The sequence below is a fragment of the Crocodylus siamensis genome, chromosome 2, assembly GCF_052110815.1.
Source record: "Crocodylus siamensis isolate JL-2025a chromosome 2, ASM5211081v1, whole genome shotgun sequence".
Lineage (NCBI taxonomy): Eukaryota > Metazoa > Chordata > Crocodylia > Crocodylidae > Crocodylus > Crocodylus siamensis.
In genome coordinates, this window is record NC_143396.1 from 271,910,703 (window position 1) to 271,935,975 (window position 25,273).

Below are 25,273 nucleotides of genomic sequence, written 5' to 3' on the forward strand. Positions count from 1 at the left end.
GACGTGGTGACGTCGGCGGGGTTTGGACGCTCTGCCCAAGATGGCGCTGTGCATGAAGTGCGGGCCTTGTCGCCCTTAGCGGCTGTGTCGTCCCGGGTGGCTCCCGCTCTTGATCGAGACTTGAGTGCGGCTGCGGGGCCCGGCCGGGCCCTCAGGGCCGGGGACAGGTAGAGCTGGGCGGTGGGGGTAGCTTGGGCCCAGGCAGGGCGGAGGCGGCAGCTGGAAGCGTGTGAGCTCCTCCGGCCGAGCCGGGCCTTTTCGCTGGTGACGCCCTTGCAGCCCTTCTGAAGGCTGGGGCGGGCAGGGAGAGGGCAGGAGCCAGGGCAGCACGGGACGAGCGGCGGGGGGGAGAGGGCGGAAGCTTGAGAAACAAAACCAAACGGATCGGTTGTGTGCGGGATGGACGTTTGGGGCGCTGCCAGCTGCCCCATCCCCTGGGCCAGAGGTTCCCAATCTCTGGTACAGGCACCACTAGCAGTACTCTTAACAGATGCATTATAGTTACTTTGCATGACAAAAAATTGCTGGTGGTGTTTAAGGTTGCATTATTTTAAATTGGTGACGTGCAGTCTGGCCATGTTTGGGAACTGCTGCCATAGAAGCTGGGCGCATGGGTGGGCAGCACTGGTCTAAGCAAAATGAAACAAACTTGGTTTGAGGTAAGGTCATTCTGGTTGCAGCTCCCGATCGTAGGCTCTTTTGAAGCTGGTGACCGGAGTCGCCACGTCACCTCATGGGCACTGCTCATAAAGGAAATTTCCAGGTGGCTGAGAACACCCGGGCCAAGATGTTATTGTCCCTTTGCTGGTTCTGTCATCTATAGCGCGGTGAATAGTGGACTTTCAAAGAGGACAAGTCACCTGAAGAACATTTGTAGAGAGACTTGGGGAGCAGTCAGATCATGGTGTCAGTGCTGTAAATTTAATCTAAAAACTTACATACTTACTGTGTTTACGTGCTCATAGCAAAATCAGCCACTTTCTGAGGTCACTTTCAGGTCTTAGAACTTGCTGACGTAATTTGTGTAAGTAAAGAAAATGGCTTATCTGAGGGTGGAAATGTTTTTGTTTTGGCGCCATTTGTAAAGACACGTCTTTCTTTTTAGGCTCTGGAACTGCTACTTGAAAATCTACCCTTTGAAAACCTTATCAAGCAGGATCCATTCTACTTCAATAAATGAAGGAGAATAAAGAAAATTCCAGCCCATCTGTAAATTTGGCAAACCTGGACCACACAAAACCATGTTGGTACTGGGATAAAAAAGATTTGGCGCATACACCATCACAGCTAGAAGGCCTTGATCCAGCTACTGAAGCACGATACCGGCGAGAAGGGGCCCGGTTCATATTTGATGTGGGAACACGTCTTGGGTTGTATCCTTTGAGTTGGTTTGAGGCAGCTATTTGCATTACAGAATAACAACACTAGAAAAATTATTACTAGCAAGAATAGTTCGTATGTTTTTGATTCATTCTTGAAATTTTAGTCATCTTCTCAAAACATCTTTGACAGTTAAATATCTGTTTTAATGTATTGTATTTCTACTCTAATTTATTTCTTCTGTTTGATTGACAAGGATTCAGTTGATAAAATGACAGCATAAAGGGGAAATGTGATATAGAGCTTTCAATCATGTACTGTATAGTGATTTTGGAGATTAGAAGTACCTTTCTTACCTTAAGCCTTTGCACAAATCCTTCAGGCTTAAATTTTGGAACTTTTTCCACTGGATACCTCTTGAGCAACATGAAAGGCCTCCAGGTCTATCAAGTCCAGTCCTTTGTTTTCTCAGTCATTTATCTAGGGAATTCCCCAAGTCACCATTTCAGCCCTCTCATATAACTGTAACACACAGCAATAACTGAAACACTAGGTAAAAGCACAGAAGGTAAAGGGCGCTGCAGATGCCCTTAAACTGCAATGGCTGGGTAGTAGTTAGTTAATATATGCTCAAAAGGATCAAGGCAGGTCAGAGTCCTTCTACCCTTTGTATGATTTGGGTGTCATGAGAACTTTATAATGTTACATGACCCACCTCAAGGCTTACTGTAATTATTTCATTTTTCTGAGCCAGTTCTGTGGGTTTTAAGTTACATGACTGGAATTATGTGGACCCCTGTGTAAGCATCGTCTTGACTCTCTGTCCATGCCAGCTCATAAGATCCTTAGAGAAGGAGCCTCATATTTTCATGAAGTGATTTTTGTGAAAGTTATTTTGTGAATTATATCCTCTGCATATTAAATGCAGTCATTATTAGTTTTAATTTATTTGGATGAAAGCTGGATATTTCTCTCTCTGCTTCTTTCATCCATCTCTTACTTTAAATGTTCTTTATGCTCTGTTTAAATCCTTATCCTGTAGCATAGACACTATGACACTTTGGCAACTGGAATAATATATTTTCATCGGTTTTATATGTTTCACTCCTTCAAGCAGTTCCCAAGATATGTAAGTTTACAGGATTGATTCTTTAGTGCAATGGATGTTTTAAGTATGGAGTATTTAAGGTGGTGGCAAATGGCTGATGTGAGACACAGTTATTGAAGTGTCATGTTTTATGGATAAAAAGTTCTGAAAACTGTTGTCAAGATTGCATCTTAAAGTGTGTGTGTGTAAAGTTTAAATTACATGTTGAAGTCGTATAAGTATGTCAGAAAAAGGCTAATATGGAGAATGTTAATTTGTGTGATTTATAATGTTAAGGTTAAATCGGATCCTTTAAACATGTTGCCTTGAAATGAAAATTAAATGTTTTATGTTGAATATCAAACCTTAAAATTTACCATTTCTCCCTGTGTACACTCAGTCAGTTAAATGACCTACTGCAAATAAGCCTTGCTGTTGTAATTCTGTTATGCTAATCTCATTCCAAAGAAAGTGTTAAAATTTATGGTTTGCAGCTTCTGGTAAATGCTCTATAAAAATAAAAATTTCATAATTACATTTTAAAAACCCTCATGAGGCAATGATCATTTTGTGCTAAGGCAGAAACTGTTTATATTTTTAATCATAAAATGTTGCTTAATGGGCAGTCATCCAAAAGCCTATATTTACTTTACTTTACACACAACTTAGCTTCTACTACTATAGTCAATGCATCAGCTTTTAATTATGTTAACTGTTCTATGACAGAGAGCATCTTATAGCCTGGTAGTTGAAATTGGCAGTGTTTTACTTAGGATGCTACATTTAAATACATAGACACCTTTCTGAACAAAAGTTTTCTTCGGTAGGTGACTGGAGCCTGCTGTCTCTTCCTGGCAGGAAAAGTTGAAGAAACACCCAAAAAATGTAAAGATATAATCAAAACTGCTCGTAGTTTATTAAACGATGTGCAATTTGGACAGTTTGGAGATGACCCAAAGGTAAAAATAAGTTATGCTTAAATTCTTGTCTATGTAATAACAACTTAATTTAATCTACTAAATATATTAATATTCTTCATATGCTAAGGCTTTATTTCTCTCTGAGATAGCAGCAGGAAAGTTAGATTCTCATTTGAAGGGAGACTGACAACTTCAACTTTCATAAAGGTATGGACATAAAAACAATTTACCATGGGTCAAAAAGATGAGGCTTTACCATAGGAGACTATGCAAACTTACTGCCATATGCTTGCTCTTATTGCATGACAAGTAGAAATTAAAGTGATAGCTAGCTGCTTAATGCACCTTACTCCTCTTTTGATTGAGGACAAAGCTGCTGCCTTTAGTTTCCAGTGTAGTTAAATTTGTAAGGGAAGCCTAAGTCTCTTAATTTTCCTGTTACTTTGAATGGTGTCTTAGGCACAGGAGAACCTGATTTCTTGGGGAAAAGACAATATATTAAGCTGACAACATAAATACACAAGATTGGAAAGCTAGGTAAATACTCTTATAATTTCTTTCAGTTATTAAAATTTTAGGGGCAAACTTGAAACTATAATTACTACAACTTTTCAGAGAAATATGACTTTTTTTTTTAATTATAGGCTATCCCTTTAAAAGAAATAAGGAAACCTGAGTCAAGGATTTTTATAGGTGGTATCTTTTATTGGACCAACTGCATAGTAGGAGGGACACAGACTAGCTTTCGGGTATCAGCCTAACTATACACTTGATCCAATACAAGAAGTTGCCCACAAAAGTCCTTAGCTCTCACCATTTTCATAGGAAAACTTAGTTTTTCAAAACTCCTTTCAGTTCAGCAAGTGTATGGTATGAGTTCTAAGAAATTTCTTATTCTCTACAGTATGTTAGTAGTTTCAGTTGCCTTGACTGATTTTTTTTTTTTTTTTTTTTCAGTTGCTACAAAAAGCTACCATTAAAAACACGGTGATTTTTGGATTATAGGTGCTTAATTTGAGACACCTTAAAAGGTTCTTATATTTCACAGAGTGGCTAGCTGATAGTTTTGAAAAAGTAAGGTTGTCAGGATGATCATACTGAAGTGAGACGCCGCAAATTGCTTGTCTATTCAGAAAATTGCTGGTCAGTTTGCCTGATCTGCCATCCCAAATTCTACAACAGCAGTCATTATGTATGACTTGCAAAGTTTTTAAGATCCTTTAAGAAAACAGATGCTAACTTGTTTATTTTATTTTGTTGACTTTTTTAGTAGAGTTTAGAATCCCGTGGACAAGTAGTGATATTTTAAATCCAAAGCCCATAATTTATTTTTTTGTGTTGATTTTGATGCCTCTATGTAAATAATAGATGAAGGGAAAGTTGTAAAATACCCTTGAGCCTTTTCACTTAGGCAGAGGTTATAGTTTCATCCTGTTAAGTATGCTTAGCTGTTTATCATGATCATCCTAATGGCACCTTGAGATTTAATTAAAAAATTGATGTCAGATTACCCTATGTGAATCCAGCCTCTCCTGTTTAAGAATTAAATCAAATAATTTTAGGAAATACTATATACAGAAGTCTTTGTTTTGTTTTGTGCATTTGATGCTTTATGTGCTGTCAGTTTTGCTATTTTTCCCCTGTTCTTCCTTCCCTTTTTACTCGGCTTTTACACCACAATATTGAAAGCTCTCCTAAAAATACTGAATGTAAAATGAAAAAGAAAATTTGCCTAATTTTCTGATTTTATTTACTTTGGCATCTCTCATAAATATTAGGTTGAAGTTTCTGTTTTACTACTTGAGGCAGCTGTAATGGAGCAGTCAAACCTTGTTTCCCTGGGGATACTGTATAGCAGTGGTCACCAACCAGTGGATCTCGATCCACCAATAGATCTTGGAGCCTCTTGTGGTAGATCTCAGAGCCTCTTGGGGTCCCTCTTGAGGCTGGGATGAGGGGCTGAGTGCCCGCATGCATGCATGCACCCCAGCCCAGCAGGTCAGTCTGTAGGGGAGGGATGGGGCAGGGGCTAGATTGAGGTCCCAGCGGTGAGGGACAGTGCCACAAAGGTAGGAGCAGGGGTAAGTTGAGTAGAGCCCAGGCTGAATGGGCCAAACCCGCTGGAGAGGTGTGCCCGCAAATAATTTTTTCTCCCTCTACCTCAATCTGCCCCCCACCTTCCCTCCCCACAGACTTACCTGCTGGGGGGAGATGGGGTGGCAGCTGTGCACAGTAGATCTCAGGTTGCTTTTAAATGCTAAAGGTGTCATCTTCTACTTAGCAAGGTTGGAGACCACTGCTGTATAGCCATATTTGAAACAAATATCAAACGCTAATGAGTGAAAGAAGAGGTAATCTCATTTATGGTTACTTTCTCATCTTTTCTAGGAAGAAGTAATGGTTCTAGAAAGAATCTTGCTACAGACTATAAAGTTTGATTTACAAGTGGAACATCCTTATCAGTTCCTTCTCAAGTATGCCAAACAACTCAAAGGTAATCAATAATAAATAAAATATTTTTAATATACTTCAGTAATAGTTGTACAAATACCACTAAAAGAGCAATTTGACCTGAAGTTATTTACAAACACTAATCCACCTGATAAAGGAAAAGTGAATATTAATCTTATTTTCCTGAAGGGAGTTCAAACGGAGGTTGCCTAACCCCACAAACTAAGAGCTAGTAGATATTTTCAAAAGTAAATGTTCTTGGCATATCATCCTCAGCAAAAATGAGGGTACTAAGGCATTTAGTCTTAGTAGATCATATTTCTTTTTCACTTTGTCACTGCTGTTTTTAGACAAGTTGATCTCAGTAGTTCATTTCTCCTGTCATGGAACGCCTTCAGAAGGTCTTGATGCTGGCTTCCTTATCCCTGATAACCCAGGCAAAAGTACTTTTTGCAGCTATACTTTCTTTTTTCATGCTCAGACCCATTCAACTTCAATTCCTTGTCATCAGAAGTCACCAGGGATCCTGGTTTTCCCTGATAAAGAATCACAAATTTTCTGATGATTAAACTCCAAAATCCATGATTAAAATTAAAGGCCCCCCACAGCCCTGCTGCCCTACAGCCCTGCTGGTGCCCCTCTTCTCCCCTCCCCTGCCAACAGCCTCCCCAGCCCCACACATGGGGACAGACATACACCCCCCCAGCAGGTAAGTGTGTGGAGGGGAAGGGATGGGATGAGAAAAAGGGAAGGTGCTGGAGGGAGATTGAGAATTGGAGCGGGTGGGAGGGAGTGTCTCTGTGCCTGCTCCCAGGAGCAGGGGTGGAGTATCACAGACAGTGGCTGGCACTGCCCTGCACCATCATGGCTCTGTGGGCGAGCAGTGCAACATCGGTGGTATGGGGTTGTGACAGTGGCCAGCTGCTGTGTGCAAGTCCTGTCTCTCCTTCCTTCCCCCAAACCCTGGTCAGTACCCCTCTTCAGGCCACACACACCTTCCTGCTGAACTGGGGGGGGCTCATACTCAGTGGCTGCTACCACCCCACACCACCGATGCCATGCTCCTTCACGCAGAGCTGCGTGTGCGACTGGATGCAGCGAAGCGGTGTGGGGCAGTGGCACTGCTGTGTACAAGCTTCCCGATCCAGCTGGCCCGCCAGTGCATGTACAGCCCACAGAAGGGCACCACTGCCCTTGCCCCTGGCTGGCTGCTGCATGTATGGCCTGCAGAGGAGCACTGCTGCCCTTGCCCTGCCTGGCCCTGCTCCTGGGAGCAAGCACAGAGGCACACTGCCCCGCAGCCCCATTCTCGATCTGGGTCAGCCCCTAGCCAGCTTCCCTCCCCCAGCCCTGCCCTGCAACCCCCAAGCCCCACTTACTTCACAGGCTCCAGGAACCAACAGTGAGCCTGATCCAAGCCTTGGGTGAGGGCTGGGATTTCCCCACCGTTTTTGCAATTAGCTCTTGCAGGCTGGAACTCTGCCGGCCTGCAGAGCTCTCTGCAAAACCAGGAAATCTGCAGGTTTCTCTGCTAAAAAGTAAAATCCATTTTTTCTCTGATTAAAAACAGGAAATCTGTAGTTTTCCCTGTTGTCCCACGTGAAACGGAAAATCCAGAGCCTTGGAAATCAATTGCTCATCCTACATAACAATCCTATAATGCTCTTGTCCTGTAATGTCATATTTCTCTATTTTTCACTCCAAAAGAAAGAATGCCTCTATCCCATTGAACAGAAAACCACCACTTTGGTGTTCTTTCCACTTAAAAGATAAATGTTGGGTTCCCTATCATTTCAGAAAGCTCAAAAAAATTAGTGCAAAAGGTAAATGTTTTACAGAGAGATGACATATAAAAACAGTCTTGCAGCTTCAATAATTCACTTGCAACTATTAAACAAAGAGCATTAACATTTTCTGGGGATATTTCCAAATATTCCAAAGTCTTTCTTTTTTTATTAGTTTATGCCATTAAAAATTTTCAAGCATTTTTAATTTATCATTCAATCTTTTTCTTTTTCAGGAGATAAAAACAAAATCCAGAAATTGGTTCAGATGGCATGGACATTTGTAAATGACAGGTAAATTGCTTCCACACATTTTTATAATTTTTGACAGTGAAGTATTTCAGTTACCTACCACAACTTTCCTTTATTTTGGACCCTGACCTTTCTAATTCCACCTAGATGAACTCAAGCTATACGTTTTCTGCAAACAGTGGAGGCAGTTCAGAAATGTTATAAATCACTTGGGTCTCTCTCTCCTTTAAAGAAAAGACTCAAAGACTCTTATTCAAGGGTGAGAGAGTAGATTGGGAACACCAGAGGGAAAGCCAGACATAGGACCCCAAATAAGATCCAAAAGCAGCTGGCCAAACCCTTGAGTCACAGAAACAGATCTGAGTGGTCTTTAATGATCTGTAGGAAGAGAAGTATATAACTGGTTATCTTGAACTGGGAGAGAGGATTTTTCAAAAAGTTAGCTGTTGTGTGACATATTTTAATTGGTGCTGTAGGAAAGTATATTGAGCTGTAAATAATTTTATTCAAGTCTATTACATCAGTCAGCATTTAGAAAAGAAAAACAAAATATTTGGTTTCTTCTTAGTTTACCATCTGTAACTGCTAAATTGAGCAAACTACTCCCAATTGCAATTTTAAGTGTGGCTTTATTTTTAAGAGGTTGGTATGTTAATATGACACCTCAATTAATAGATGTGATCTCTGGGTATTGAGTCATTTCTGCTAATTTAGTGGCCAAGCTCTTCCTGGCAGGGCTGCAATGGGAGGGGGCTATGGCAAATTTGTGGCTGCAGGCTCGCCCCCCACGCAGTCCTGCTTCACCAGGAAGAGCTTGGTGCAGCCCTGGCCCCTGCCCTCCCAGATGAGCCAGTGGCTCCTGGCCAAGGGACGCACAGCAATGGGACACACCCCTCGCCCACTCTATCCTGTGCCCACCCTGCCCGGCTGGACAGCACTTGCCCCTGCCCCAGTCCCATGCCTTCCTTCCCACAGGGGCCTTGATCTACCCTCCGCAGCTCCTTCCCTTCCCCCTCCTTCCACACCAGACTTACAAGCTAGAGGCAGCTCTCAATGCTGCTGGACTGTGCTCCTCGCCGACTGTGCTGCGCCGTGGCTGCACTCGTGCATGGACCATTTATTGGCTAAATTATCAGCCTGATAAGTTCCAATATATTAAATTTTCTTTATATCAGTGCCAATCCAATATCGGACCAATGTATGGGTGCACCTCTAGCGATTAGGCTCGTATTTTCTAGCTCAGGTGCCTAGCTAGAGACAAAAAGTGACCTGATTGACCAAGGGGTGTGAGAAGCAACAGTTCCTTTTGGCTTTGTTCAACAGTGTTGAGGAACAGCTTCTCTGAAAATAGCTTGATTTTATTCAGGTATGTTAGGTTCTCACATTTGAGACTGGTAGCATGTGCGCTAAGCTGTGGATACCTGCATAAGGCAAGTGGGGGTAAAGCAGTTGCACAGATGGTGGTAACAGTCTTTTAGAGATGAGCAAGGTGTTGGGCCCAAGCACATCAGCACACACAATTAGGCTTACATCATATTTATCATGGATAAAGATACTTTAGGGAGAACAGAAAGCAAATTCACTTTCTGATCCCAAGTGAAGCATGCAGGGCTAGCATCTATTAGCAGGGGTAGGCAACTCCTGGCACAGGTGCCAGAGCATAGCACATGTGAAGGTATTTTGCTCAGTATTGTGCAGCTTGGGGCAGATGGCAAAGAAGGGTCTGGGACAGCTCAACCAGGATCAGGCCCCTCATAGCTCTCTACCCCATCCACTCCTGGCACACCAACATCTTGCGAGTCAAAGTTGCAGGTTTTTTGGCACTCTGCCCAGAAACGTTGCCAACCCCTGTTCTACAGAAATATTTTTTCCCCATAAATTTGTCCAATGTTAGACGACAATGTCATGGAGGTGATTGTAGGGGCTATATGATGTTTTAACAAATATCTCAGAATATGTGCTTTGAGAAAGCTCTGAATTCAGCCAGTGTTGTTCATTACTATCACCAATGTGGATTTCAACTATAGGTACTTCAATTAAGATTCTCTTTCTTTCTTGCCTGGTTAAAAGGATTGCTATGTAGCATTTGTTAAAATGAGTTAGATTCCCTACAGTAACATAAATATAAATATATTTATAGTTGCAACATTAAACGTGTAAAATCTGCTAAAAGTTTACATCTTGCAAGTGTTAAAACTGCTTTTTGCATTTTTACTATTAAAACAATTTTTAAATGAGCCATTGTTATCAAAGTATACTTCTGTTTTATGGACTTCAGGCATCCATAATATACAGATTTTTTTTTTTTTTTGTTCTGTGCTTTAACCTAAGCTACCTTTTTGTATTTTGATTTCTCTGTGTTTTTGTAATGAGTGAACAGCCTGAAATGTTGTTGTAACCAGCTGGCTAGAACTAAATAATCAAATTTAGTTTCCCATGATTACATTTAATAATAGAGGAGCTGTAGTAGTATCAGTTTTACTATTGTATTCAGTGCTACAAAGGCCAATCAGGAGGTGACCTGCTGAAATTTTTGGAACTGGATCTAAAAATTTAAGTAATCTAAAACTTTGCTTTGAGGACTTGGTTGTAGAATTGTTTATTGTTCCTTGTCTCTCTTTCCTTGTTGTTTTTGCTTTATTTAAATGCATTTTATCTGTAAGAACTGGAGGAAAAAAAGATAGGCATTCTTTCACAATTGAAATGAAGCCCTGCATGCATGTCTAGGTCAGAAGACCATTTCCAGCTGACATCATAAAAGGATTTTTTTGGCTAAGCAAAATGTAATTATCCAAGCTGGAATTTGATGCAGTTAAATGCACACCCTTTTCTCCCTCCCTCCCTCCCCCTTACATTGTGAAAACTTTACGCTGGTGTGTCAAGCTACATCTAAAATATCTCAGCTAACTGTTCACTTCTTTCTGTGGTTATTATTGCTGAGAGTAAAGTTCTTTGTACAGGTAAAATCAAACTTAATTTCTGATTACTGGTACTACATAAAGTATTGAGTCTGGCAAATTAGCTTGTCTAGCAAACAGATTCCTAGTTTTGTTCATTAACACTGTTTGAATAAGATCTTAAAATGGTCATCTTAATGGTCTAATCAGTAAATACCACATATTCCAATTTGTGATGTAGTTGTTGGAGCTGACTTAAACTGGCTGTTCTTTCATATTCTAGTCTCTGCACTACATTGTCACTGCAGTGGGAACCTGAGATCATAGCTGTTGCAGTTATGTATCTGGCAGGCCGTTTATGCAAGTTTGAAATTCAGGAGTGGACATCAAAGCCAATGTACAGAAGATGGTGGGAGCAGTTTGTTCAAGATGTACCTGTTGATGTTCTGGAAGGTACCAGCAGTGATTTCCCCCCCCAAATTAGATACTTGCAGTCTTTTAAAAAAAATGGAATCTGGTCAGTTTCTCTTATAACTTCCTGGTTTGGGTGGCTTTTTTTCCCTAAACAGCATAATCACACTTATTGCTCAAAGTAATCTTATTTAAGTGTGTCTGGCACAGGACATATTCAGTGGTGAGCCCAGTAGTCAGAAATGTTCTGCTTTTATTTTTCCAAGAAAACTGACTCTACCAATAGGACAAGGAATAAAGGGTAAAATAGTGATCAGGTTTTCAGTGGGTCTTAGCATGGCGTATATATGTATCTTTGTGCCTGAACAATTTTTTTTTTTTCTGTTCAGTGTTTGATTTGCTAATTTTCATTTGTGCTACATTTCATTTTTTACTGCAGTACATCTTACAATGGAGGGGAGGCAATTGGAGTTTAAAAGATGGAGTAAAAACTACATAATAACTCCTCTGACCTTTAAAGGTACTCAGATGTTAGTTCTATCCCGACATCTTATAAACAACATTTTTACAAGCAGGACTAGCTTGTGAAGAGAAATAGCATGGAGCTCCCATCCTTGCCTAATACAACATTATTTCCCCTAATGGAGAATGAGAAATTGATGCTCCAAAGGAAGTCTCTTCCCTGGTGTCACCGTAGAATGATGTACACTGACCTCTGTACTATTGGACAACTGAACCTTGTCCTTCATAAGCCATCAAGTCATGTATCAGTACCACCCAGGCTGTGTACATATAAAACTCTGTTTGGACACCAGTATCTCTCTTCTTACATATATATGCATTAAGGTTTCATCTAAGGTGTGCGCATGCGTGACTGCATGCAACTAAAAGTGTGGCCGTGCACAGCCTTTTCAAGGCCGTACGCCAGGAAGAGGCTGGGGCGGGAGCCTGGTGAGGGCTCTGCTGGCTCTGGGGAAGTGCTCTGCTCCCCTGCATCAGGGCCAGGGAGTAGAGCACGTCGTCGGACCTAGCGGAGCCTGTGTCAGCCCCTCACCCCAGCCTCCATCCCTGCCTTTCCTCACCTCAGGGAGGAGCTGCTGCCTGTCCCAGTGAGGCTCCACCAGCTTCAGGACACTGCTGCATGGCCTCGGGGAGCAAGGAGGCACATGGCGTCAGGGCAGGGGAGTGGAGCAGTGTCCTGGAGTCAGCAGAGCCTCACTGGGGCAGGCAGCAGCTCCTCCCTGAGGTGAGACAAGGTAGGGATGGAGGCTGGCGCGGGCTCCGCCAGCCCTGGAGAAGTGCTGCGCTCCCCGGCCCTGATGCAGGAGAGCAGAGCGCTTCCCCAGAGCCGGTGGAGCCCACGCCGGCCCCCCGCCTCTGCCCCAGTCTCTGGCGCCTCGGCTCCAACCCCCAGCCCCAGCCTTCGACCCCAGCCTCTGGCCTCCAGCCCCAGCCTCCACCCCCACAGCCAGCTCCCTCTGGCCCCCAGCTCTAGCCTCCTTCCCCCGGCCCCCAGCCTCTTTGATCTAGCCCCAGCCTCTTGGCTCCAGCTTCTGGCCCGTGACTCTGGCCCCCAGCCCCCTTTGATAAGTGTCCCATGCCGGACCGAGGTGGCACGCTCACAGACCGCTACTCCTTAGAGGGAACATTGATATGCATATATTATGCTCCTTAATTTTTTTTTAAAGGAGCCTTTCCCAGACTGTCTCTTCTCAGTTCACATAGCCAACTTAATTTCAGGTTATAGCAAGGCTTGCTGTTATATTATTTTATACAATTTCCCATATCATAAAAGAGAACTTTATCACAGCATTTATTATTATCGTCCCCAGTGTTTATCATCATTGTGCATACCTATATACTTTTCTCTTTCTCTGGGTGCATTTGCTTTTCACTTTTTATTTTGTATTTCCTTTTATTCCATTACTTAGCATTTAAAGGCTCCAGCTGCAGTTATAGTTCTTTTGTTTTGGATGCTCTGATAGCAGGCATCCCCCAAGTTCTTTCAATCTAAATATAGAAGAGAGAATTATTTCATTTTTATAAAAAAAGAAATCAGAGTGAAGTGATTTGTCTGAGAGTTGATTGAATCAGAAACCTGACAGAAATTGAACCCAGATCTCCTGAATCCACACCTTCATCAGTTGCTACAGCTTTTCTATAAGAATTCTCTTGGTTGCTTTTTTTTAAAATCATGTTTTCTTGCCTTAAATATATTTATTTCTCCTGTGGTACACACGACCCCTGCTCCCATACAGACAGAAATTTGCTTTAAAAAGAAAATTGAAATTTACTTTTACTACACAGCAAATTCTGTCAAGTGCACAAAGAAAATGTAAAATGCTTACAGTTCTAGTGGTCTGTTATAGCAATGGGGAAAATATTTGCAGTCCTAAGTATGATTTTGAAAATGGTGCCCTTGGAAACAGATTCAAATCAATGTTAACTTTCTTGTTAGAAATGTGTAACCTTTGGGCCTCTTTTTTGTTAGACATCTGTCACCAGATCCTGGATCTATACTCACAGGGGAAACAGCAAATGCCTCATCATACACCACACCAACTGCAACAGCCACCATCCCTTCAATCTACACCTCAGGTGCCTGCAATACAGCCATCACAGCAATCTCAGAGTTCTGAGCAGTCACAGACACAGCAAAAGGAGTCCCAACAGTCAGCACAGCAGCAGCAGCAGCAACAGACACAAGCACAGCAATCTAAAAAGCCTTCTCCCCAGTCAAGTCCTCCCAGGCAGGCTAAGAGACCAGCGGTATGTTGACCTGAACTTGTATTTTATATTCAAGTGAATAATGTATTTTCCCTGCCAAAGACTTTGGAATGCAGCAAATCTTATTTTATCAGACTTGCTTTGTTGCAAACATCTTAATTTCATAGGATACAGCCTTATTGTTATATGTGTTTAATATTTATTAACTAACAGCTTTGACAACACAGACAAATTTGGTACATGGTACATTACACCCAACAAACATAAATGGCAAACAGACTTCTATTGTAATGTATGAACAGTTGTCTGTGGGTTTTTGTGGAGTTCTTTTTTTCTTGGCTCAAATAATGGTTCTGTTCTGAAATGTGAGTATAGCAAATGGTTTTCAGTTCTGTCCCCTTGGTGTATTGAAACGGGCATCTTTGCTTTAGTGGCAAAAGAATCTTCTTACTCTTGTCAAGACTACTTTGCTAGCACCTTGCTTTATAATCACCCAAATTGTTTGCTATGCTGTAGTCTGTTCCATATATGCATACCAGTGAAAAGATGGGAGTTTGCATGGTTGACTAGGAGAATCTTTATTCCAAGAGATGATGCAAAAGAAGTGGCAATCCTAACTCTGCTTTCAGAAACCAGATTGAGTTTGCAGTATTGGCCATCAGGAAAGTCTTCCAAAATGAGCATATTTGCGATTTTTATATTTATCAGCCTATCCTAAGGAATAGACTGAAAATATGGAGCTCTGCTGTTGTTAGACGCTTTCGTTGGAACTATTTAAAAGTTTTGCATATTCCTATGATTATAGGTAAAAAAAAGAATTTTATGCATTTCAAGTCTTCTGTTTTATATTGTATAGTGTAACCCATTCAAATAAAAGAGAACACTGGAGCCTAGGCAAAAATCTTGGATATTCCAGTTGCAACCTAAGTAAACCCATGTTGAAGTATAGCTCTTAGTCCTCAAACTTGTATGCATTTAGCAAAATTATCTCCTGTATCGCCTGGGTGTTTTGATAACCTACTCAGACATCAGTGGAATAACCAGGGCATTATTCACACAAGAGCCTCCGACAGCTGTTCTCCCAGTCTGTTTAGGATGAGTGTGTTCCATGGTTCTAGATCCTCAAAATAAATCCTTTTGTATGCTCTTAATGGCTTATATTATGACCTACTGCAGCTAATTCAGGTTCAGTTTGAGCAAACAAGAGGCAGCCACCCTGCAGAGAAGCAGGAGATAGAGTGCATGATACAAAAGTGGGAGAAAGATATATAACATCCTAGAAACAGGAACCAGGAAAAAAACAAAGCTGCTTGGGTCTGAATTACTCTTTATAATACGTACAGTAATTTCTGCTGATGAAATGGAGCCAGATCTGTGAAGGAGCTTGCAGCTATATAGCACTACGCAGTAATTCAGTATGGAAATAAGCTTTTTTATAATGTGCTATTTTGAGGAAAATTGAGGGAAAATAACATTGTAAAAACTACGGAGTGAAGTAAGAAAGACCCACATTCAGTATAAAATTTTAGGTGAACTGGCATCAGGGTTGTACAAAAGAATGTAGCAGCTGACAAAATAGTAGTTATATGCTAAATTAATCCCCGGCTAACCACAGCATGATGGGGCAGCAACAAGGTGCATATTGTTTAGAGAATTGCTTGTCTCCAGAACATTTTTTGGTTGAATTGAGTATATGGCTTCCTGAGACAGCCTAATAGTTCCTATAAATAGGGGTGATGTAACTTTCACTTCAGCTTTTATACAGGATAAAGGTATGTTCCTGGGAGATGCATTAATCACTTAAGCCAATTGTCATAGTTTAGTGGAGTTATGACACTTCATGCCAGTTGAGGTGGCTCCTTATCATCACCTTAACAAATGTCTGTATAAATCACCTGCACCTGAATCACTGGTCAATTGAGCACTCTGATCTTCTTACCATGGGGCAAAGCTAAGTTATAAGTAGGGGCTGATATTTATATGGATTTCTTAAAAGTACCAAAGGAACAGTTGTGTGTGAGGCAACCCCACAACATTTAAAACTGATAAGAATGAACTACTCTCAAACAGCGTGTCTAGTCCGACACTTGTTAAAATACTACTGTTGAACCTGGGACTATCAGCCTGCAACACAACTGAACAACTAATTTTAAAACAAAAAACAATTCTCATTTCATTAGAATTTGCTAAAATATGTTGGCCAGTATCGGCAGGGCAAGGAACACCGGACAGTTGTTTACCAGGGTAAAATTCTTTGGCCTTGTGCATCAGTGGTAGAAAAATTGCAATGGGCATTCATTTTCATAATTGGGTATGCAACATATATGTAGCTTTACTTGTGATCAGACAAGTAATGTAAAAGCTACATAAAATTATAGGCAGTTACAAAAGCTTGTGGCTTCTTAGTCGCTCTGAAGATTTGAGATGGTTTATACATTTGTAAGTTGCTCACAACTGGACAAGTGCTGTTTGTATGTAGAGTTGCAGTTAAAATCTTTGGATTAGAAGTAGCAACAAAAGTGGGGATGCAGCAGTATTAAAGTGGAAGATAATTAGAATTATATAATACATGCCAACCTTTGGTATATACAGCCTTTTTTCAGAGTTCTTCTCACATAGTTGCTTTTTTTTTTTTTTTTAAATAATGTTTGGTCCTTTGTCATCACTGACAGAAAACTGGCATCCTTGTGAAAACAATTAGAAAACCAGCTTGAAATTTGAAACAGCTCACGGCCCTAGTGATTGGCACACAGAAAAGCAGATACTGCTAAAAATGTTGTTTAGTTTTGTTACAGTTCATGTTATTTAGAGGCTTTGTAGTGTTTTATTTTTCAGAACAATCTTATTAAATCATGAACTTCATTAAAATGGGTTACAAGAGGTTCTTTAGATATGTGGGGATGTGACACCCTTAAATTCTGTGTTTGTTTGGTTATAGTTATTTAGTGTGTGTTAGATTTTTTTGGGGGCAGCTATTTTGAACCTCTGGAAAACTACTTTATATGGAGGGGATAGAACTGTTTACTCATGGTAAGCTTTAGGAAAGAATCAGTATAATTTTAAATTAGGCATCAAAGAAAGCACCATGTTTGCTTAATGCAGTGGTTCTCAAACTTTTAAGACTCAAGGCACCCCTTGGGGAAAAGCCAACAACAGGTCAGAATGCTTTTAACAGTAGGGATTCCTACTTGAAATCTTTGGGCTTATTTTGTGAATCTTGTTTGCATACTTAACAGTGCTAACATTGCAGGACAACCTTGAAATATGCTCAAGGCACCCCAGGGTGCTGCGGTACCCAGGTTAAGAATCACTGGCATAATGATAGTAGTCAGGTTAAATCTAGAACCAGGATCTTGCCTTATTGGGAGACACTGTGGTTATGGGGATGGAACCAGAATAACACTGCATGCATGCTAGAAGCAAAGCAGCTTAGGGCCGTCTGCAGGAGTGTACTTGTGTCTGCATTTAAAATCATGCAGGATGGTTTTGTAGACTTTTTAAAACTCTGCCTGGCTCTGGGGTATTTAATTCTTGTTTAAATCCCTGTTAGACTACTGAACTTCTCAAACTCCATTGGTTTTAAATGGTTATTTTGACTGTGCATAATTGCGAGGTCTAGGAGTGTGAACTTTAGTTTGCAAGAAAGCTTATGGAATATTGAGGAATTCAGACACCTTTTAAAAAATAAAATAAAAATAAAGATATGGAATTTCAGTGCCATGGTAGGATGTTGCAAAGAAAACCTTCTTTTAGTGTTGAAAACATTTATTTGTCTAACTCCGACATGTGTAGAACATGTCTGAGTTTGGCAGGTATGCCAGTTTAGTGACATTATGGTAACAGTTGGCTCTTACAGCACTTTCTGTATAAGATTTTGAAGCACTTTCCAAATTACTTTACAACCTAATGATTAGGTAACTAAAGCAGAAAGAGGGAAAATGACCTAGCAAAGTTCTCACAAGGAATGTGAGGGAGAGGCAGGACCAGAACCCAAATCTCCTGATTCTTGGTGTTTGATTAATTTGGTGGCCCATGATGTGTCTGCAGTAAATTATGACTAGATTAAACTAGCTGGTGACACTCACCAACAGGGATTGCAGCAGGCAATGATATGGTTCAAGTAGCTGCATTTTCCAGTTAATTTATATACTCATTTGTAACTATCTACTTTCCATCCAAACTCCCAGCTTTATGCTTCCTGATTCACCATTTTCTGTGGTGTCCAACACTTCTTGCTAAAAGCTTTAGAAAATCATTATTCTTGTACTTTTTTATTTTGAAAAAAGAGAACAGAATTGTGTTCTGTTAGCACAAAGTTCTTGCTCATGTGTTGAAAACAGATATAGGGAAATTCAGGTATAACGGGCCTTAATAAACTGAATCCTATTAGTAGAATATATTTGCTAATTATAAGTAATTTCAGAATGTTTCAGATCTTATGTTGTTCTTGATTTTGATATGAACTCTATTTTCAATAACAGCCTGTGTCCCCAAAGGAAGAAGCCAAGGCATCAGGTAAATATGGTATTTTCTGTCCCATACCTTTCACAAGGAAATTGCACATCTCCTCTGGTTAGTTTCCTTCCATAATTTGTTTGCACTGATCATGCAGTCCTAAATACAGACTCTTTCAATAAAAAAGTCTTAGTTGTAAAAGTTCCATAAGCAATATTTTTAAGAGTCCTGTATTGCTTAATCAAATTAACAAACCTTTCTCATCTTCTAATTAAAGAACATAAATATTTGTAGGTAGTTTTTCACCCAGTACTCAGTAACTTGTAGCATCGTGATGCTGACTGAAAGTGTCATGGTATTGAGTAGCAGTGGGACTAACACTGAACACTGTAAAAGTTCCATCTGCAATACAAGATAACTTAAGTTTGTAACCATTTATTGGCAAGACTGTGTGTAGATGCAGTTTTTACCCTTTCTCAACAAATCTAGTTTGTAGTGACTTGCATTTAACCATATGTTTCCCTTGTCAAAACTCTGAACTAACACGAAATGCTATTTGCTTCTAATACCAACTATAAAGCTGTTACTTCGCTGTGCAGTTTAGGATGGGTTTGTGTGTCTGGGTACGTGTTCCAGATCTGCTACTCTGGGTTGCCATGCCTGAACTGCTGTTCATAGCTGGTTATGCAACCATGTCTCTAGCTGGTTATAATCATGTAGAGAGAAAAGTTACTGTAGAGAGATCCTTTTAGTAATTTAATGTATGTTACAACATCCAATAAATTCTAATCTGTCTGAAAGCTCAATTGTTGCCTTCGGGTTGAAAGTTATGTCTTATTTGGTGTGTATATTTTTTAAAATATTTTTATTAATTTTGTAATAATCATAGCTTCTATACATCTTCTTTTCCAGAACCTCCACCACCATCTAAAATTCCTAAAATTGAGACCTCTCATCCACCAATACCCCCTGTGCATCCACCTCCAGGTAAGTTTTACTGAGCAGTATATCCCATAATATTGTTCCTATTGGAGCTCTCTGAGTTGAATGCTTGAATTTTTTCTTTGTTGACTGGAACCGAAAGTGTCTCCTGTTGCTTTAATCCCTTTGGCAACATTAAGAACACTGTGGATGAGGCTCTAGAGGGAGTTGCATCCTAGCAATGTGGGTTTCTTGTGATCTGGGAAGGTTATCTTGATGGAAATAACATTCTGAAGACTCAAAAAAAACCCCCCAAAAAAGCTGGGAGACTGGTCAGGTTTGCAAGGAGCATTCAAGAGAAAAAATGCTTTTTTGGTTGTAAACTACCCAGAAGAGTAAATATGACAGGTAACAAACTATCTAATGTGAGGAGCAGCTGCATGCCTTTCTAGTATGGTAGCTGGAACAGGCCTCCGTCTCCCAAACTTTTTTGCTTTGCTATATCTGAGACTGATGATACCCAAGCTAGTTTAATACCAGATACATTTTGACAAAGTTTTTTGTATTTGTGAGGAAAAAAATGGAATGGAAGAAGTAAGGTTATAGGTTGCATTTTGCTGTAATTTTGGCAATAGCTATCTTTGAGGCTTTGAACATTCAAAGCTATGTATTCTTCACCAGTTTGAAAAATCTTTGGAGAACTATAGTAGAACAACTGCCAGTATTAGGAATATTATACAGGAACCAGCATTGTAGCATTGTTATTTCGCCTTGGAAGAGCTGCACTATGTCTTGAACTTGATGTCTTGAAGAGATTTTTCAATGGCAATACAAATGTTTGCAAAATGGGCATGTTTTGTAGCTGGGTAGGGTTTTATAAGAAATTTTTAAGGATCTGACTACTTATTTGAGGATCAAGTCCATATAAAGCTTCAACTCTATGTCGGAGGATCTGCTCATCACACCTGTTGTATGTGGTACATGTTGGATAAGGAGTTCTGTAGTTGCAGTAGTGATGTATAGAAATAGATTAAGTTCGTCATATATCTGAAAGCCTTAACTTCTGAGGTTTAAGATCTTTGCATAAAGAGGGAACATTTAATCTATTGTGATTGTTATAATGGGTTAAGGTAAAAGAACAACCACCGTTTAAACCACGCCCTTTTTTTCTTCTATCCTGATGACAGTCTAAGTTGCATGAAGCAGGCTTGTTTGACAATCAAAAATTCTGGCATGCAGACTGGGCTGTAAACCTTTCTAGCCATTTTCAGTTACTGTCATTGTTTTGCTGTTGGCAAAGGTGCAACTGAATTAAGAGGCAAGGTAACAAGGTAAGGAGTCTTAATGAGACATGAGGAGCTGAGAGCAGGCTGCTCCTGCACCAGTTAGCTGGCACACTTAACTGGGCAGAAAGGCATCTTTTATTATTGAAATCAGTGGGATTTGGCAGATGGTTAGTATCATTTGTTTTATTTACATGCCTGTCTGCCTTATCTAGGGCATCTTCATTGGCTTATCCTGTAAACAGAAATTTCTCTGAATGCCTTTCTAAGGGTTTTGATAGTGATGAATGCAGCAGTTAAGAGCCTAGTCAAATCTGTGAACCTTTTCTATGTTGTTTGGTTAAGGTCCACTCCAGTGTAAAGGTCAGAGAAGCCTCCAGAGAACAGTGCCATGGAAAGCCAAGTTATAGGTTCTGGAAGTATAGCAGACCATTTTTGTTGCATTGATGCTTTTTTCTGGAAACAAGGGCCCTTTGGCTTTCCCAAGACATTGAATAGCAGGTAAAAAGAGACATGGAGGCTTTTAAAAGCCAACAGGTGCCATGTGAACAGTAGGCATCCCTTCGTCTCCATGTCCCACGCCAGGTCTCTAGTATATGTACCTGCACACAGGTTCTGGTTCCTCTACAATAGTAGGCAGCAGGGAACAGCTTTTTGCTTGGCTGATCTCCCAAAAGAGAATGATTTCTGCCAGAGTAGTTTGTGATGCGCGCACACCATATGTTTTTGAAAGGAACTGTAGTATTGTAAAATGTGTTTCCAGTGCCTTGACACATTAGCTGTCCTTCCACTGACCCTAAGATATGACATAAATATTTTATAGTGCGTGCTGCATTTTGAAACCTTAAAATGACTGCTCCTAACGGTACTGACAAGAAGCAGAAAAGCATAGTGGTAGGGTGTGTATTAGAACTATAAAAAAGGAACAGTACTTGCTCTTTTCCCACTTGTCTCATGTGTAAAGCTCCAGGTCTTCATAAGTATACTAAATGCATTAGTAACATCACAGTCAGTCTGCATAATTCTGTGTAAATCCTGGCTGTACATACCTGGCAGTTGAGCAGAAGGGTCTGTAAATTGGTCTTTCTCTTGAATGAGCTGTAGTCTTTATGTTAAGTTGTGGGCATTCTTTCTGCTCTGCTTGGGGTCGTGCCTGTTTTTAAGGGCTGATAAACAATCCCAACTCCACTGAAGCTAAATTGGTTAGGAATTTGTCTTGGTCCTCTCTGGTTACATAAAACAATTTTGCTTGCAAAGACAACCTAGGAAACAGTGTAATGTGGCACAGTGACACTTCCCTGACTCGGCAGACTATCTGCAGCAGTTCTAGAAACTGTCCTAGACACCTTGGATTTGGGAACCCTGAAACATCATCCAAATCCCAGCAGTCACCGTTTCATCGTGGCAGATCCATCCTGAGCACGTGTGAACCTCTCAGTCCCAGGCACCCCTTAGTTTAAAAGTTCTGATTGGCAAAGGCCCCAGTTGTCATTGTGGCTGGGCATCATCTGTCAAAAGACACTACAAGTTGAAAATGTGTGGAACAAGATTGGAAATAGAAAATATTAGGCCATTGTAATGATTGTGTTCTTTTACATAGTACTACATCCAAAAGTTAAGTGCAGACTGTACCAGGCAATAATTACAGGGCTTAAATGATACTCACTGCTGTAATGCTTAGCTTTTTTTTTTTTCCAATCCTGCCTCTCACTTTCATTTAGTTTGCCCTTGTGTGCCACAATGGGGAATGGGAGTGTCATACAGGATTTTGTTTCACATATGCTCTCTTAGTTCTCACTTTTTTTTTTAGGGCTTAGGCTCAGAGCCAATCTGATTTACCTTTGGGTGAAAGAATTGCTGTCTTAGTTCAAATTGTTGCTTATTCAGCAGTTGAAGAATAGCACAAGTAGCCTGGGTTCTCTCTCCCTTCTTTTATTGCTGTTTTAGTTCTTCTGTCAGTCAGCAGTGGAATGGCAGCTCTGTAATACTGCTGCTACGTGGCTTTTTGAACACAGTGCTGCATTTGCAGATTTTGCCATTTGTGGGGAGCTCAAGAACATCCCCCACGAATGGTGAGGGTTGCCTGGGCTTGCTGCTCTATTTTGAAGGGATGTTTCAGTTGGGTCCCATTAAGGAGAAACACTAGTCTACTAAGTATTCAAGCCAAACCAGATATTTCCTTTTTCCTAACATTTATCCCAGTCAGCCTGAAACTTCACCAGTCTGATCTTATTTGGGGATTAACCTCTCTTCCCACCAAATATTTCTTTTAATCTAATGAGTGTGTAGAAAATGAAAGCTAAAAACTCATTTGGTTTGAGCATTTTCCTAAACCCATTCTGACTTTTTTTCTTTCTTTTTTTTTTTTTTTTTTTTTTAAACTAGTTGTGCTGTTTGGCACCTTGCACATGTAAGAGTTGTCTTAAAAGCTAATAGTCCAGTCTAGGGGTGGCCAGGCTGCAGGACACATGCAACAAGTAGCATACTGCAGATCTTGGAGGGAGCAAAGAAACAGTGATAGGGCAGGGGGCACGGGCCTGGAAGCGGAGGAAGAAGAGAGCAGCAGTTAAGCAGAGGAAGAGGATTGGAGTAGCACTCTGGAAGGACATGGGGCTAGCTTGTGGCATGCCTATCAGAGGTTTGCCCCCTCAGTTCTACTCAGTTTTCCTCTCCTGCCTCTGCTATTTGGTCAGTTTTTCTATGCAGCAAGCTTTTCGAGTTGTGTGTAAGGGAGAAAACAGTTGTCTAGCGTGCCAGCAGGTTGGTCATTCTTCTCCTTTGGTCAGTGATCAAGAATCCAGTTGAACAAGGCCCATCAGCTTCTGTTGGGTTGGTATTGCTTGCATTAAATGCATGTTCCTAGATCTCTGAAGCTGTATGATGAAACCAGATTTGTTAACAAGATGCACTAAAAATTGTGAAGAGTTGCATCTGATTTTAAGAAGCCAGCATTTTCCAGCATAGGTAGGATTAAACTTGGCAGTAAATTTCACATTTTTCTTTAAAGAAATGACCAAGCTTAAATCAGCTCACTTGTCAGGGGAGGGACCAGTATAGTAGTACCTGCCCTTTTCTCAACCTTAGTTTTTTAAGTGTTACCAGGGTCTGATAGAGTTGATGCAAATATTCCAATCCCAAATAATCAACATGTAGCTAGAGAAAATGAGGTCCACGTTTGACATGGAACTCCCTGAAATTCCTGTGTCGGCAGAATCCTTTAACTGCTGTGCTGCAGGAGAATCAGTTATGCTTTTTGTCTGTTTCAGAGCGCAAGCCACCTCTAACAACTGCCGTTTCAATGGGAGAAGCAGAACAAACTACTACGGTGGACTCTGTAGACATGCCAAAGGTCCAGATTCCTCCTCCAACTCATCCTGCACCAGTACACCAGCCACCACCTCTGCCTCATCGCCCACCACCACCACCACCCACCAGCTACATAACAGGGATGTCGACTACAAATTCATATATGTCAGGGGAGGGTTATCAGAGTCTTCAGTCAATGATGAAAGCAGAAGGACCAACTTACGGAGCTTTGCCACCAGCCTATGGACCACCAACTCATTTACCATACCATCCTCATGTGTATCCTCCTAACCCTCCACCACCTGTTCCACCCCCCCCAACATCATTCCCACCACCCAATCTCCCACCACCTACTCCTGGGTACCCTCCTCCACCTACATACAATCCTAACTTCCCTCCTCCACGACTGCCTCCAACTCATGCAGTTCCACCTCATCCACCACCTCCAGGGCTAGGAATGCCACCAGCTAGTTATCCCCCTCCTGCGGTTCCTCCTGGTGGACAACCACCAGTGCCACCTCCAATACCACCACCTGGTATGCCTCCTGTAGCAGGACTTGGACGTGCTACGTGGATGAGATAGCATGAGATACTTGTGTACAAATCCTTTAACTTGGAAGAATAATTTTAAGAGGCTGAATAGTTAAGAAGCAACCATATCGTGAAAATAAATAGGAGGACAGTTTGTATAATCTAGCTTCCGATACAATACAAGAACATTATGGAACATGGAATCTTAGTTTTATCTATTTTCAGTATTGTTAATAGTTAGATTATAGGCTTTTAGTATAAGTATTGCAAAGCAAATTAAAATCCAACTTTATACATTTAGTTTAAACTTGAGTTTTCTGAGTTATTCCAGCATTGGATTACTTCGTACTAGGAAAAATGTTAACCAGCCATATTGGCTCAATTATATCAATAAGAAGTAAATTTCCTTCTAGAAATCAGTGCCTACTTTTTGAGTATAAAAATAGTCAGATACCTTAACTTTCCACCTAGAGTGAGAAACTTCATTTTCATTGAGCAGTTCTCCTAATTAAATATTGAGTGTCACTGGAGAGTTACTTTATTTTAAATACATGTTTCCAACTACTAGCTGACTAAAATCATTTTGAGGTCTTTGCCTTGCTGATATTTTTGTTTTGGAATGTACCGGTATCTTGAAAAGCAATGTATGTTTACACCTATTAACAAATTCCTGTACATAAATATATATATTTTCTAAGTGTGAAGGTATGAATATAACATACTGTGATTTACACCTTGGTTATGAGTGGGACTACTTCATTTACCCAAATAAAATTGGTTCTGAATTTAGTGGGAAGTCTTTGTTCCTTTCTCAAATCATCTCCGCGCAAACCATTTCCTTAAGAGTGGTATTCCTGCTTGTATTGTGGCAGCATGTTCTGTTGCAGCAGTACGGGTTGGTGCTCTACAGCTGATATTCACAACCCAC

The 25,273-nt window shown here is 40.8% G+C and overlaps 1 protein-coding gene across 2 annotated transcripts; it reads left to right on the plus strand.

The window, feature by feature from the left end:
• Positions 1-25,134, plus strand: CCNK (cyclin K). Of its 2 annotated transcripts, XM_090033991.1 has the most exons (12): positions 1-167; positions 1,106-1,373; positions 2,368-2,449; positions 3,235-3,366; positions 5,716-5,821; positions 7,799-7,856; positions 10,995-11,164; positions 11,562-11,642; positions 13,614-13,891; positions 18,331-18,364; positions 19,217-19,291; positions 23,775-25,134. In XM_090033991.1, the coding sequence occupies exons 2-12, from the start codon at positions 1,177-1,179 to the stop codon at positions 24,395-24,397; spliced, it is 1,836 nt and encodes a 611-aa protein (XP_089890117.1). In that variant the 5' UTR covers positions 1-167; positions 1,106-1,176; the 3' UTR covers positions 24,398-25,134. The 2 variants fall into 2 exon arrangements, with proteins under 2 accessions (XP_089890117.1, XP_089890118.1); XM_090033992.1 differs by lacking the exon at positions 11,562-11,642 and having other exon boundaries at positions 2-167.
• The last annotated feature ends 139 nt before the right edge of the window (positions 25,135-25,273 follow it).

Coding starts and splice junctions, on each gene's coding strand:
- CCNK (XM_090033991.1), top strand. CDS start 1,177: ATGAAGGAGAATAAAGAAAATTCCAGCCCATCTGTAAATTTGGCAAAC. Junction 18,365..19,216: donor GGAAGAAGCCAAGGCATCAG/GTAAATATGGTA, acceptor CTTCTTTTCCAG/AACCTCCACCACCATCTAAA. Junction 19,292..23,774: donor CCCTGTGCATCCACCTCCAG/GTAAGTTTTACT, acceptor TGTCTGTTTCAG/AGCGCAAGCCACCTCTAACA.